A 12706-nucleotide genomic window follows, 5' to 3' on the forward strand; every position below is an offset into this window, starting at 1 on the left:
GAATATGACAGCTCTGAAAAAAAATATTGAATATGAAGAATATAGAAAAGTATAGGAAGACTTGTGAAGTTTTACAAAGTGAATCAAGTCAGTACCAGGAAAACAATATATGCAAATAACAACAGAGTCAATGGAAAGAATAATGACAGAAAACTGAAATGAAATTCTATGGTTATAATGACCAAGACTGGCTTCCAGAAAGATATATGAGAATATACCTCTCTGCCTTTTTGTTAGAAGTGAGTGAACATTGTATGTAATTGTAATCTTGGTTGATGTGTTGATTAGTTTTGCTGAGCAGGGGCTTTTGCCCCCCCCCCCCTCTTGTTAGAAGAGATGGCCCTTTTAGAATTGGAAGGGAAAGGGAAATATTGGGAAATACAAGTGATATAAAAATACAAGATGCCAATACAAAGATAAGTTTTAAAAATAGGTCGTACCAGAATTACTTTATTTCTTTTGTTAATAATGTTACTAAACTGATAGATCAGGTGAATGCTGTGTATTTGGTTTACCTAGATTTTGTCAAAATATCTCAAAGTTCTTGTGGAAAATATGGAGAAATACACTCTAGGTAACATGGATATTTGAATTTGGAAGTGGTTGGAAGGTTATTAGATGCTAGAGTAGTTGTTAATGTTGAATGTCAGTAGTCAGGAGGTCTCCAGTGTTGTGCCCCAGGAATCTGTGCTTGTTGTGTTTAATTTTTTTTTTTTTTTAGCACCTGGATAAATGTTAAACTGTCATGTTTATCACATTTTCAGATGACACAAAACTGGGAGAAGTAGCTAACACTGAATGACATTGCCAGGATCCAAAAAGATCTTAACATGCTTAGAGCAGGGACGGACAAACTATCCATGGGCCAAATCCTGACTGCTGCCTGTTTTTGTAAGGAAAGCCCTAAACTAAGAATGTTTTTTTTTTTTTTAATTTTTAAATGAAGTTTTGTTGTATTTTAAAAGTAAACACCATTAGGCAAGTGCATTGGTTTGAATGTGATAAGATGAATTTCAGTAGGGATAAAAGCAAGATCTTATACTTGGACTTTAAAAAAAAAAACCCAAACAGTTTCACAAACTCATGATGGGGAAGACATAATTAGATAGAAGTTTGAAAAAGATCTGGGGTTTGGTGGACTGCAAGCTCAATATATGAGTCACCAGTGTGATATGGTAGTCAGAAAAGCTCATGTGATCTTGAAGTGCATTTAGAGAGACAGCTTTCAGGAATAAGGGAGTGATAGTCCATGTGGTGAGGAAGCAGCTAGGTGGTACAGTGGAAAGAGTGCCAGGCCTGGAGTCAGGAAGACCTGAGTTCAAATCCAGCTTCAAACGCTTACTAGCCATGTGACCCTGCCATTTGCCAAATGAGCTGGAGAAGGAAATGGCAAACCAGTCCAATATCTTTGCCAAGAAAACCTCAAATGGGGTCACAAAGAGTCAGACACAGCTGAAATGACTGAACAACAACAATCTCTCTATGCTCTGTCCCGATTAGACCATATATAGAGTATTCTGTTCAGTTCTGGGTGGACATTGATAAGTCAGAGACTATTCAAAAGTGAAGAGCTTTGAGTTCATGACATTAGGATTTGTTGAAGAAATTGGGAATGAAGACCCAGAGGAATCATGGTAGCTATTCGCAAGTATTTGAATGGCCTTTATCAGGAAGAGGGTTGATTAGACTTTCGTTTCTGCCCAGAGTGCAGAAGTAGGAGTAATGGGTAGAAGAGGCAAAATTATTTCCTCACAGTAAAAGCTGTTGAGAAGTAGAAAAGGGCTGCTTTGAAAGGTGATGGTTTCCTTTTGCGGTTTTAAAGCAGAAATTGGATGACCACTTATCAGGTAATTATAGTCAGAATTTCTTTGGGGTTTGAGTTGAATTAGATTGGATTATATGGCTACTTAGATCCCTTCCAACTCTGAAATTCTATGATTCTGTCAGTTGGGCTGGCTTTGTAGCTTTCTAATGAATTAGAATCCAGAAGTTGCTAAAGTTCAGGTACTCCTGGAATGTCAAGGAATTGCAGGTTAATTGCACTCATTTCACACACCAGCAAGGTTATGTTTAAGATTCTGCAAGCTTGGCTTCAGCAATATGTGAATTGAGAATTACCAAAAGAGCAGGCTGGTTTTCAAAGAGGCAGAGGAACTAGAGACCAAATTGCCAACATGTGTTGGATTATGGAGAAAGCAAGGGAGTTCCAGAAAAACATCTACTCCTGTTTCCTTGATTACACTAAAGCCTTTGACTGCATGGACCACAACAAAATGTGGCAAGTCCACAAGGAGATGGGAGTACGGATCATCTTACTTGTTTCCTGAGGAACCTGTTTGTGGGCTGAGAAACAACAGTTAGAACCAAACATGGAAAAGCTGATTGGTTTAAGATCGGAAAAGGAGTAGGACAAGGCTATGTATTGTCCCCTTATTTATTTAACTTACATGCAGAGTACATCATGTGAAATGCCAGGGTGGATGAATCAGCCAGAATTAAAGTTGCTGGGAGAAATAGCAATCTTAGATATGCAGATGATACCACTCTGATGGCAATAAGTGACGAGGAATTTAGAAGCCTCTTGATGATTGTGAAAGAGGAGAGTATAAAAACTATCTTGAAGCTTAAAAAAAAAACAAAACAAAACTAAGATCTTGGCAACTGGTCCCGTCATTTCCTGGCAAATAGAGGGATAAGAAATGGAAGCAATGTCAGATTTTATATTCTTGGGCTCAGAGATAACTTCAGATGGCAACTGTAGCCATGAAATTAAAAGATGTTTGCTCCCTGGAAGGAAAGCTATGGCAAATCTGGATAGCATCCTAAAAAGCAGAGCCATCACCTTATTGACAGAGGTCTATAATCAAAACTGTGGTTTTTTCAGTAGTAATGCATGGCTGTGAGACTGTAAGGAAAGCTGAGCTCCACAGAATGGACAGTTTTGAATTGTGGTGCTGGAGAAGATTTTTGAGAGTCCTTGGACTGCAAGGAGATCAAACCAGTCAATGCTTAAAGAAATTAATTCTGGCTCTTCACTAGAAGGTCAAATACTGAAGCTGCAGCTTAAATACTTTAGCCTCATAATGAGAAGACAAGACTCACTGGAAAAGGCTGATTGAAGGCGAAAGGAAAATGGGGTGATAGAAGATGAGATGGATAGATATTGTCATGGAAACAATGAACATTAAGGACAGACTTTGAGAGATAGTGGAGGATAGAATGGCCTGGTGTGCTATGGTCCATGGGGTCACTAAGAGTTGGACATGACAGAACAACAACTCCTCCCCCCATTCTGGTATTCCTGGAACCACTCTAAAACCTGCCACATGCCTATATCACATATCTGCATTGTTATTTAAAGTTCTCAGCTATCTCAGTTCTCTGACTTTTTTTTTTAACAAGGTTTTGGTAGAAGGGCTAGAGCATTAGAACTTGTAATGATAGGCTGCTTTTCTTAAATTGTTTAAGGAGGGTTCTTTGGGCCTCCTCCCAGAATAATATGTTTAAATGCATAAAATAAAACATGAAGGATTGCAGAGGAACTAATTATCTTGAAATAAAATTATCAATTAAAAAAAAAGTTCACAGACTTTTTTTGGGGGGGAGGCAATCAGGGTTAAGTGGCTTGCCCGGGGTCACACAAATCTGAGGCCAGATTTGAACTCAGGTCTTCTAGACTCCAGGGCCAGTGCTCTATCCCCCAACAATGTTTTTCTTTAAATAATTATGATACAAGGAAAAGGACAGAATTTTAAATGATTTCTCAAAGCTAAATAGCAAAATAATCTACACAAGGTATAATAAAATGCTTTATAATAAATAATTTGGTGTGTCATACCATGATTTAACACATTGCTGTATTTTGGGAAATAGTATTTAACTTGATATAAAACTCATTACACAAAGTCAAAGAAAGAGACTCTACTCTACAGCACTACATAATATATCTACATTACTTAAGAATAGTCTAGCCAGTTAGTATCTCTTAATAATAATAGGACTTAAATCTCTTCTTAAGATTAGGAATCTGTGGGGCAACTAGGTGGCACAGTGCATAGAGCACTGACCCTGGAGTCAGGAGGACCTGAGTCAAATCTGATCTCAGACATTTGACATTTACTAGCTGTATGACCCTGGGCAAGTTGTTTAACCCCGTTGCCTAGCCAAAAAGAAAAAAAAAAACAAAAGAAAGAAAAACATTGTTTAGCCTTTAGTTTTTGAACATTTATGAACCATTCCAGTATTCTGACTCCTCAGAATTGCCATGTGAGTGTTCTCTCAGGAGAAGTTCTGGAATCTGAATCTGTTATTAAGATGTTGGTGATAAAGTGAAGTTTATATTTAGGACTTTAGTTTTTACCTTAAACTTCATTATTGTATTTAGTTGGTTGTTGTGAGTTGGTTATTAGCTGGTTATTTAGTTGGTTGTAGTGAGTTGGTTATTATATTTATGCACAAGTATGCATTTCAGTCTTGGCTAGATATCAAAAATCCTCTCTTGTATTTCTTACTGCTAAGAGAATTAACTAGGTATAGAAAAATCTAGATGTTTCTAAAACTCATGTACTTACAGTAAAGCAAGAAAAATATAATTTTTGTTTCTAGGTCATATAATATTAACAGGGTCGCAACACAAGCTGTAGAAGATGTTTTAAAGATTGGTAAGTACCACAGTGACTACTTTTTGCCAATTGTATTTTTAGAAAGAATTTTATTTAATTCCAGTGCTTTTCCTCTTCTAATAGCTAAACAGCAAGCAAACCTGGATCTTCCATTGAATAAGGAATTAGTTGAGAAAGGTTAGTGAAAAATAATGACAATCATTATAACTTAATTAGTTTGGCTGATGTTGGTTCTAAATAATACTATACTTAGTAGCCAGGAATGTCAACACTATAACATGTACTGGTCACTTGAGTGAAATCATGGATCCTTCAATGTGTGTACTTTTTTCATTAATGGACATTTCAGTTTTCCCACCCCTTCCTCAATCCCTTTCACCTTGTCCCCTCCCACTACAGCCTTCCCTTCTCCATTGTGCACATTAAAAAAAACAAAAAAAAAATAAAAAATAAAGTCCCTATATTAGCTATGTCTGAAAATATGCCTCTTTCTGTATTTTAAGTTCATGACCATTCTGTCAGGAGATAAGTGACGTTTCATATTCATTCTTTGTGGTTTATCATTGTCCTAAAGTCTTTCAAAGTTTTTTTACACAGCAGTTCTCAAACTTTCTGGCCTCAGAACTCCTTTGCACTCTTAAAACTATTAAAGAGTGCTCTGGTGCCTCATCTGGTCCGTGTCCACATCCTTCCTGGCATGCAGCCTCCTGAGTGCCCACCGACATGTCGTCACCCTGGATAGCGATTTGTGACTTCTGTACAAGAGCCCCATAGAGGGCAGCTACAGCAAATAGCCATTGCGCTGAGTGAGGATGAGAATACTAAGTCAAAGTGCCAAAGACAGAATGTTGGAGGAGCTAACCAATCTTATCTGGACCATCTGGAATGCCCTGAAAATTCAGGATGTCACTAAATGTCTTGAGGGATTTGAGTTCCTGGGAAAGGCACTTAGAAAGGCCATGAGCATTGTGGACAAAGAGGATGTCCCCTAATTATACATCCACATCCTAGCTGATCTGGAGGACTATCTCAGTGAGCTGTGGGAGCACATGGAGGGAAAGAAGATGAACAGGAGTAATGTAAAGGCTCTGAGCACCTTGCATCAGAAGATTTGTAAATATAATCAGGATTACAAAGTCCAGATCACCAACTATAAGCGGAACCCTGAGCAGTCTGTGGATGAGGATGCTTAGAAAAATGAGGATTCAAAAAATTCTTCCCCTTCAGATGATGAGGATGATCTCAGTGTGACAAATTTTCTGAAGAAGTCTGAGGCACCATTCAGAGAAGTCGCACGCTCCTCAAGAAGATGGAGGATGAAGAAAACAATTTGGATGATGATAAAGACTGGGGTTCAGATTCCCTTTCCTCGGACTCTGATTCAGGAGGATGATGGAAAAGATACTTTGTTGGTTTCCAGATTCCTTAGAAAAGAGCACCACAGTTAAAAAGACTGCAGAAAAGAAGTGATAGAACAAAGCCAAGAAAAAGCATGACTCGGACATCCAAGTACCTAGATGAGGAGGAGGATATTGAAGGTGAGGATTGAGAGAGGGTTTGAGGAGGGACACCACTTGTCAAGCCTAAAATGTTAGCCAGGGGAATAGTGATTACCCATGCAATGGTAGTCAAGAAGTTGAATGAGCTCTTAGAAGAAAGGAACTGGTTTGGGAGCCCAGATTGAGCTGCTGCCACTGATGGTTCAAATCTCCGCAGAAAATAATCTACAGGAAGGAGTGATTAAGATCAAATTCAATATCATTACTTGCCTCTATAACTACAACTTTTAACATGCCCACATACATGAAGCCAGAGATGTGGCAGAAGTGCTTAGATTGCATCAGTGACTTGATAGACTTCTTGTTTGCAAATCCTCACATCTTTGTTGGATAGAAAATCCTGGGAGAAAATAAGAACCTATCTAACTTTGAGCAGCCATTTTGTGGTTGAAGTTGTATCCCGACTCTGGTTACCAAGATCATGCCGAACACAAATCCTCATTCCCAAGAATAGGTGGAGCATCTCAAGGATGAGGCCCATGTCTGTGCCATCATTGACCATGTTCAGTGCTAACTGCAGAAAAAAGGAATGACTAAGATCTGCCATATCTACTTCATCGTGTGCTCCATACCTACTGCAAGTTTGACAGCAAGACCCATCACTGGCAGCTGGCTTCCATGAAGGGTCCTCAAAGTCAGAGTAAGAACAGGCTGAAAATTAGAGGGAGGATTCAGGTGTGCAAGTACATATATACCAAAGATTAGACTGAATTCGGACTTGTGCAGTCCTCTGCCACATCTACCAACATGTGCTTCATTCTCGCTAGTAACCACCCACAGGACAAAATTCAGCCCTCAGATCTGCTTGTGCAGATCCTTTATCTAACCATGGTGCTGTTGGGTATCTGTGTTTTCTGCCAGGGCTTAACCAAGGATGCACACATTGCCCTTCTGGATATTTCAGTCTGGTGGTCATGCTGAGGAGCTGGTGGGGCAGGGCAGAAACCAGGAGCAGGAGAAGGTGGAGTATTGATGCCAAGTTTCCCTCTACTTGTCTATCAACCTGGAGCTGCTTGAATGTGTCTATTTGGTATCTGCCATGCTTCTGCACATCTCATATATAGTAGCCCATGAAAGAGAAGCCTGGAGGCATATGGTCAGCAAACAGTTCCACCACCAGCTGTGGGTGGGTGAGCAGCAGCCCTTACTCGGTCCACTGAGATAAAAATGAGGGAACATATAGTACAAGCTTCTAAAGCAGTGAAGTTGGGTGACTAGAAGAGTTGGTCACAGCTTAATCATTAATGAGAAGATGAAAAAGAAAGTCTGGGATTTGTTCCCTGAGGCCAACAAAGCCCATACTATGCTGGTTAGAAAGATCCAGGAAGAGTCACTGCATACCTGTCTTTTCCCCTATAGCGGTGTCTACAACTCTATTAGCATGGACATAGTGTCTGAAATGTTCCAGTTGGATCTGCCCACTGTTCACTCCATAATCAGCAAAATGATCATCAGTGAGGAGTTTATGGCTTCTTAGACTAGCCAGCACAGACAATGATGATGCACTGCACAGAGCCCATAGCCCGACAGAACCTGGCCCTGCAGCTGGCAGAAAAGCCGGGCAACTTGATGGAAAACAATGAGTGTCTTCAGTACCTAATGAGATTATAAGAGACCAGAAAGATGGCTATTGGAAAAAATGAGGGGAAGATACATGCATTGAGGGGGTTACTGCCAGCAGTTACCACCTTCCAAATGACTTCCCCAGGGGATGCACCTTTTGAAATGTAGCATTCATCCAGAGTAGAGGTTCCCAAACTTATTTGGCTTACCACCCCCCTTTCAAAAATAATTACTCAGCCACCCCCCCTGGGGTTTGGTTAGGTTAACCCTTGTCTTTATTCAGTGCCCCCCCCCCAGTTGCACTCGAGGCTATTACTGTGCTCCTGGATTGTTCTAGCACATTTCACCACCACCCCCCACCCCAGGGGAATCCCCACTTTGGGAACTTGAGATCCAGAGTAATTAAAAGTCTATTTTGTGTTGGGGGAAAAATTATTGGATACCTCCCAAAGAACATTTGTTTGTGTGGGTTCTGTCTACCAGTATTTACCATATTAGAACTTAAAATATCCTATTATTATAAAAATAAATTTGAACTCATGGACCTCAAAGGGTGTCTGGACAGCATTTTGAAATGCTCTGTATTTTTATCATTGTGTAAATTTTTCCCATAGTTATGTTCACTTTGCTCTGTATCAGTTCATAAAGATCTTTTCAGTTTTCTTTGAAATTGTTCATTCCATTATTTTTTATATTACAATAATCTCGTTATATTCTTATACCACAATTTGTTTAGTTATTCCCCAATACAAGGACATCCCCTTAATTTTTAGCTACTATAAAAAGAGCTACTGTATTTTTTATATATTATTGAAACTTATTATGCTTACTTTTATTTATCTGTTTTCAGTAACAAATGAGTATAATGAATCTTTATTGTATAGTCCGGAAGAGCCAAAGATGCTTTTCAGCATTCGAGAACCTATAGCAAATCGCATATTCTCAAGTAGTCGTCAGCGTTGTTTCTCTTCAAAGTAAGTTTTGTAAGGTTTCGCTAGTGACTGTTTTGTTCCCTTTTAAGTACTAATGTGAATTGCTTTTCATTAAATTCACTCATCTGTAGTTAACATAGTGGAAAAACAACCTATTGAACAAATGTGGTAGTAAGAGATTGGCTTTAATGATACTCCGTTCAATCCTATTCTGAACCGGTAGATGTGTCAAAGAAACTTTCTGGTTTATATGTTATTTGGAGATGTTGGGTCTTTCACTTGGGTAGTTCTGGTTTTGTTTTGTTAATCTAACAAGGTAATGGGAAGGTAAAAACAGATCAATATATTGAGAAAAATTTGAATAGAAGGTAATACCTTACTTCTTACAGAAATTTAATTCTACTTAAAGTAGATTAAAGTAATTGAATTCAGTGATTTCAGCTTTTCTCTCATTGGACAACAGTAGTAAAAATAACTTGACGTTTCTTATAAATTTATTTTAGAGTTCAAAAGAGAAATTAGTGCCTTGTTTTAGAAACTGTGATTTCTGCCTTAGCTTTCTCAGATTGGAAAAAGGAAGCCTTAGTTAAAAGAAAATTTCAACTATTTGACAAGTCATGCTTTTCTTTTCAATTTAATTTAGTTAGTATTTTATTTTTCCCCAGTTACATGTAAAAACAATTTTAACATTCATTTTTAAAGCTTTTGAGTTCCAGATTCTCTCCCTTCCTCCATCTCCACCCCTTCATTGAGAAGTCAAGCAATTTGATATGGGTTATACATGGGTAGTCATGCAACACATTTCCATAATAGTCATTGTGAAAGAAAATATAGGCAGAAAAACCTCAAGAAAAATAAAGTTTTTAAAAAATATGCTTCAATCTGTATTCAGATACCATCAGTTCTTTGTCTGGGGATAGATAGCATCTTTCATCTTAAGTCTTTCAGAGTTGGATTGTTGTATTGCTGAGAATACTAAGTCATTCACAGCTGATCATCTTACAATATTGCTGTTACTCTGTACACAGTACATTTCACTTTGCATCATATGTAAGTCCAGGTCTTTTGAGAGCATTCTGCTCATTTCTAATAATACAATAGTATTTCATCATAATCACATACCATAATTTGTTCAGCCATTTCCCCAGTTGATGGGCATTCCCTCAATTTCTAATTCTTTGCTCCCAGAAAAGAACTACTATAAATATTTTTGTACATATTGGTCCTTTTCCTTTTTGTTTTTTATCTCTTGGAATACAGACCTAGTGGTGGTATTACTAGGTCAAAGGATATCCATGGTTTTATAGTCCTTCGGGCAAAGTACCAAATTGCTCTACACAATGGTTGAATCAGTTCACAACTCCACCAATAGTGCATTAATACATTTCATTTTTTCCTACATCCCTCCAACATTTGTCATTTTATTTTCTGTCCTATTAGCCAATGTAATAGGTATGAGGTCATGTCTTAGAATTGTTTTAATTTGCACTTCTCCAATCAGTAGTGAGTTAATATGGCTATAAATAGCTTTGATTACTTCATCTGAAAACTGATCATATCTTTTGATCATTTATCAATTGGAGAATGGCTCTAATTTTTATAAAATTTACTCAGTTCTCTGTATGTTTGAGACATTAGGCCTTTATCAGAGAAACTTGCTTCAAATTTTTTTCACAGTTACTATTCCTAACTGTACTTCCCTCCATCCTATTCCTCCCTGCCCCTTGTATATTCTGTTCTCTCTCTCTCTCCTTTCACCCTGTCCCTTCTCAAAAGTGTTTTACTTTTGGCTGTTCCCTCCTCCCCAAAAGTCATGCTTTTTTAGTTAATTTCCTATGTTTGTCTGTGAAGAAATTCCGTAATAATACAGACCAGCTACTGTTCTACAAATAATATTCTTAAGTGCGACATTTAACATTGAGAGGTTAAGTTCCTTGCTCAAGGCCACATAGCCACTATGTGTCAGAGATAGGAATTTTTTTTTTGCTTTCTGGTGAGGCAGTTGGGGTTAAGTGACTTGCCCAGGGTCATACAGGTAGGAAGTGTCAGTGTCTGAGGTCGAATTTGAACTTAGGTCCTCCTGACCCCAAGGCCAGAGCTTTATCCACTGTGTCACCTTGCTGCCCCCGAGATAGGAATTTAATTTACATGTTCCTGACTGTGGTCTGCTACACCACATTGCCTCTCACCATTTCCTTATTGAGAAAAGTTTAGCTTTAAACTTCTGTTTAGACTTTGTAAGTTTTCCTTATATGTACAGGTTTTCAGGTCAATAAAAACATTTTCATTTACAATTCATTGTAGTCATTTGTGAGTTAATTTTGGTAGGGTATATTTTAAACTCATGATGTTGCTATCAGTAAGCATGAACAATGCAGTATTCTTTAAGATACTGATTCTTTTTCATGAAAACTCATTTTACTTTTGCAAGTATCTTAAGTTTTATTCATTCATTAATAAAACATATCCACCAAACATACTGTGAACTTGGTGAGTTCATCCAAATTTATATACCTTGAAAAATTAATTTGGAGGTTTGAGGTTAGCAAAGTTATAATTATATTTGATCCACATGGACTTCTTAATATTTCAAAGATGACCAAACTGCTCAAATGCTAGGGTTTTTCATTTACTTACTATTTTGTGGGAAATTATTCCTAATGTTAACAATAATGTGTTTCTTCTTTAATTTGCAGGGTTTGTGTTCGTTCTCGTTGTTGGGATGCCTGTATGGTTATAGATGGAGGAACTTCTTTTGAGTTTAATGATGGAGCAATAGCTTCAATAATGATCAATAGAGATGATGCACTTCGAACTGTGCTACTAGAGCAATGAAGGACTTACTCACTGGACAATAAATTCTGATCACCCCAAGAAAAATATTTTAATTGCAGAGACAGACTGCATGTCATAGCACTGCATTTTAAAAAATTGTTGATGACTGTTCCTTAAAATTTGGATACACAGCCAACTCTGAAATTTGGGAGATCTTGAGAGAACCTCTGTGGTTGAGAAAGCTTGAGAAAAAGTATTGCCTAAGAAAATGGATGGACTAAAATCACATGGAGATCTTAGAATTGGTGCCAGCTGTATAACCTACAGATGTTTTTAAGTGATAGTACCTTTAAATTTAAAGAGGTAGGTTCAAAGAAAAGATTAAATGTATATTAAATTAACTATAATAGGGTCCCTTCACCTCTATCCTTATCCCCACTCCCTCCAATAGTATTCGAGGATTGTTCAAACCAAACATACTTACCACTCATGAACATTTTTTTTTTACAGAGAAACAACTTGAATGTTAAGATTTATTGTTCTGATGATGATTATAGATAATTTTTATAAATCCTGACACTGACCTGTTTGAAATAGGTTTTTTATATGTACTTTTAAGAATTTTATAATTTCAGAACATGGTGATGATAATGCCTTATTTTTTTTATCTTCAGTGATTTAAGGCCAATGTGAAATTTAAGCCTTTTTCCTTTTCTGTCCCACATTTCCTCTCATCTTTTAAAAACTTTACAAGAACCCTTTCACTTACATCTTGATTCAGGTCATGCTGTTCACTTGTGGTTGAAATGCATTTATCTGGAGAAAATCATGCTGCTATTATAAACTTTCTAACTGCTCAAAAATTGTCTTGATACTGAATCAAAGACTTTTAAATATGTGATCATTGGAGTAGGTAATCTCTAAGGTTCCTTTCAGTTCTACAATTCCATGATGATGTGATAATAAAATGAAGTTATATCTGCATAATCTGAATTTACTTTAACCTTAAGAAAAACCATTTACTGTTTGAATCTACTGGTTGAGTACAGTATCTGAAAGAAAGTCAACATAAAAATTAATGAAATATTTGTGTTCATTCTATTTTGAATGCCTTGGTTATAGTTTTATTATTTTCTAGAGTTTTCATCTGATTTACTGCAAGCTTCCCTAGCTGCATTGATGTGTATGTTATGACTGCTTTTTTTCTTACATTATGAATTAGATGAAAATTTGTGAATAAAAATACAAGAAAATC

General features: G+C 37.2%; 1 protein-coding gene across 8 annotated transcripts in view; it reads left to right on the forward strand.

Moving 5' to 3' along the window:
* The window catches only part of LOC114033336 (NAD kinase 2, mitochondrial), a 62637-nt gene extending 49931 nt beyond the window's left edge, over positions 1-12706 (forward strand). For 7 of the 8 annotated variants that reach the window (XM_027848859.1, XM_027848929.1, XM_027849042.1 and 4 more), the window contains 4 exons: positions 4606-4661; positions 4746-4799; positions 8595-8718; positions 11373-12706. In XM_027848859.1, the coding sequence (XP_027704660.1) occupies positions 4606-4661; positions 4746-4799; positions 8595-8718; positions 11373-11511 (373 nt within the window). In that variant the 3' untranslated portion in view covers positions 11512-12706. The remainder of the gene's footprint in view (positions 1-4605; positions 4662-4745; positions 4800-8594; positions 8719-11372) is intronic. The other variant, XM_027848979.1, reaches the window with a different exon arrangement.

This window comes from Vombatus ursinus, unplaced genomic scaffold (assembly GCF_900497805.2).
Source record: "Vombatus ursinus unplaced genomic scaffold, bare-nosed wombat genome assembly UNPS02000255.1, whole genome shotgun sequence".
In the NCBI taxonomy this organism is placed as follows: domain Eukaryota; kingdom Metazoa; phylum Chordata; class Mammalia; order Diprotodontia; family Vombatidae; genus Vombatus; species Vombatus ursinus.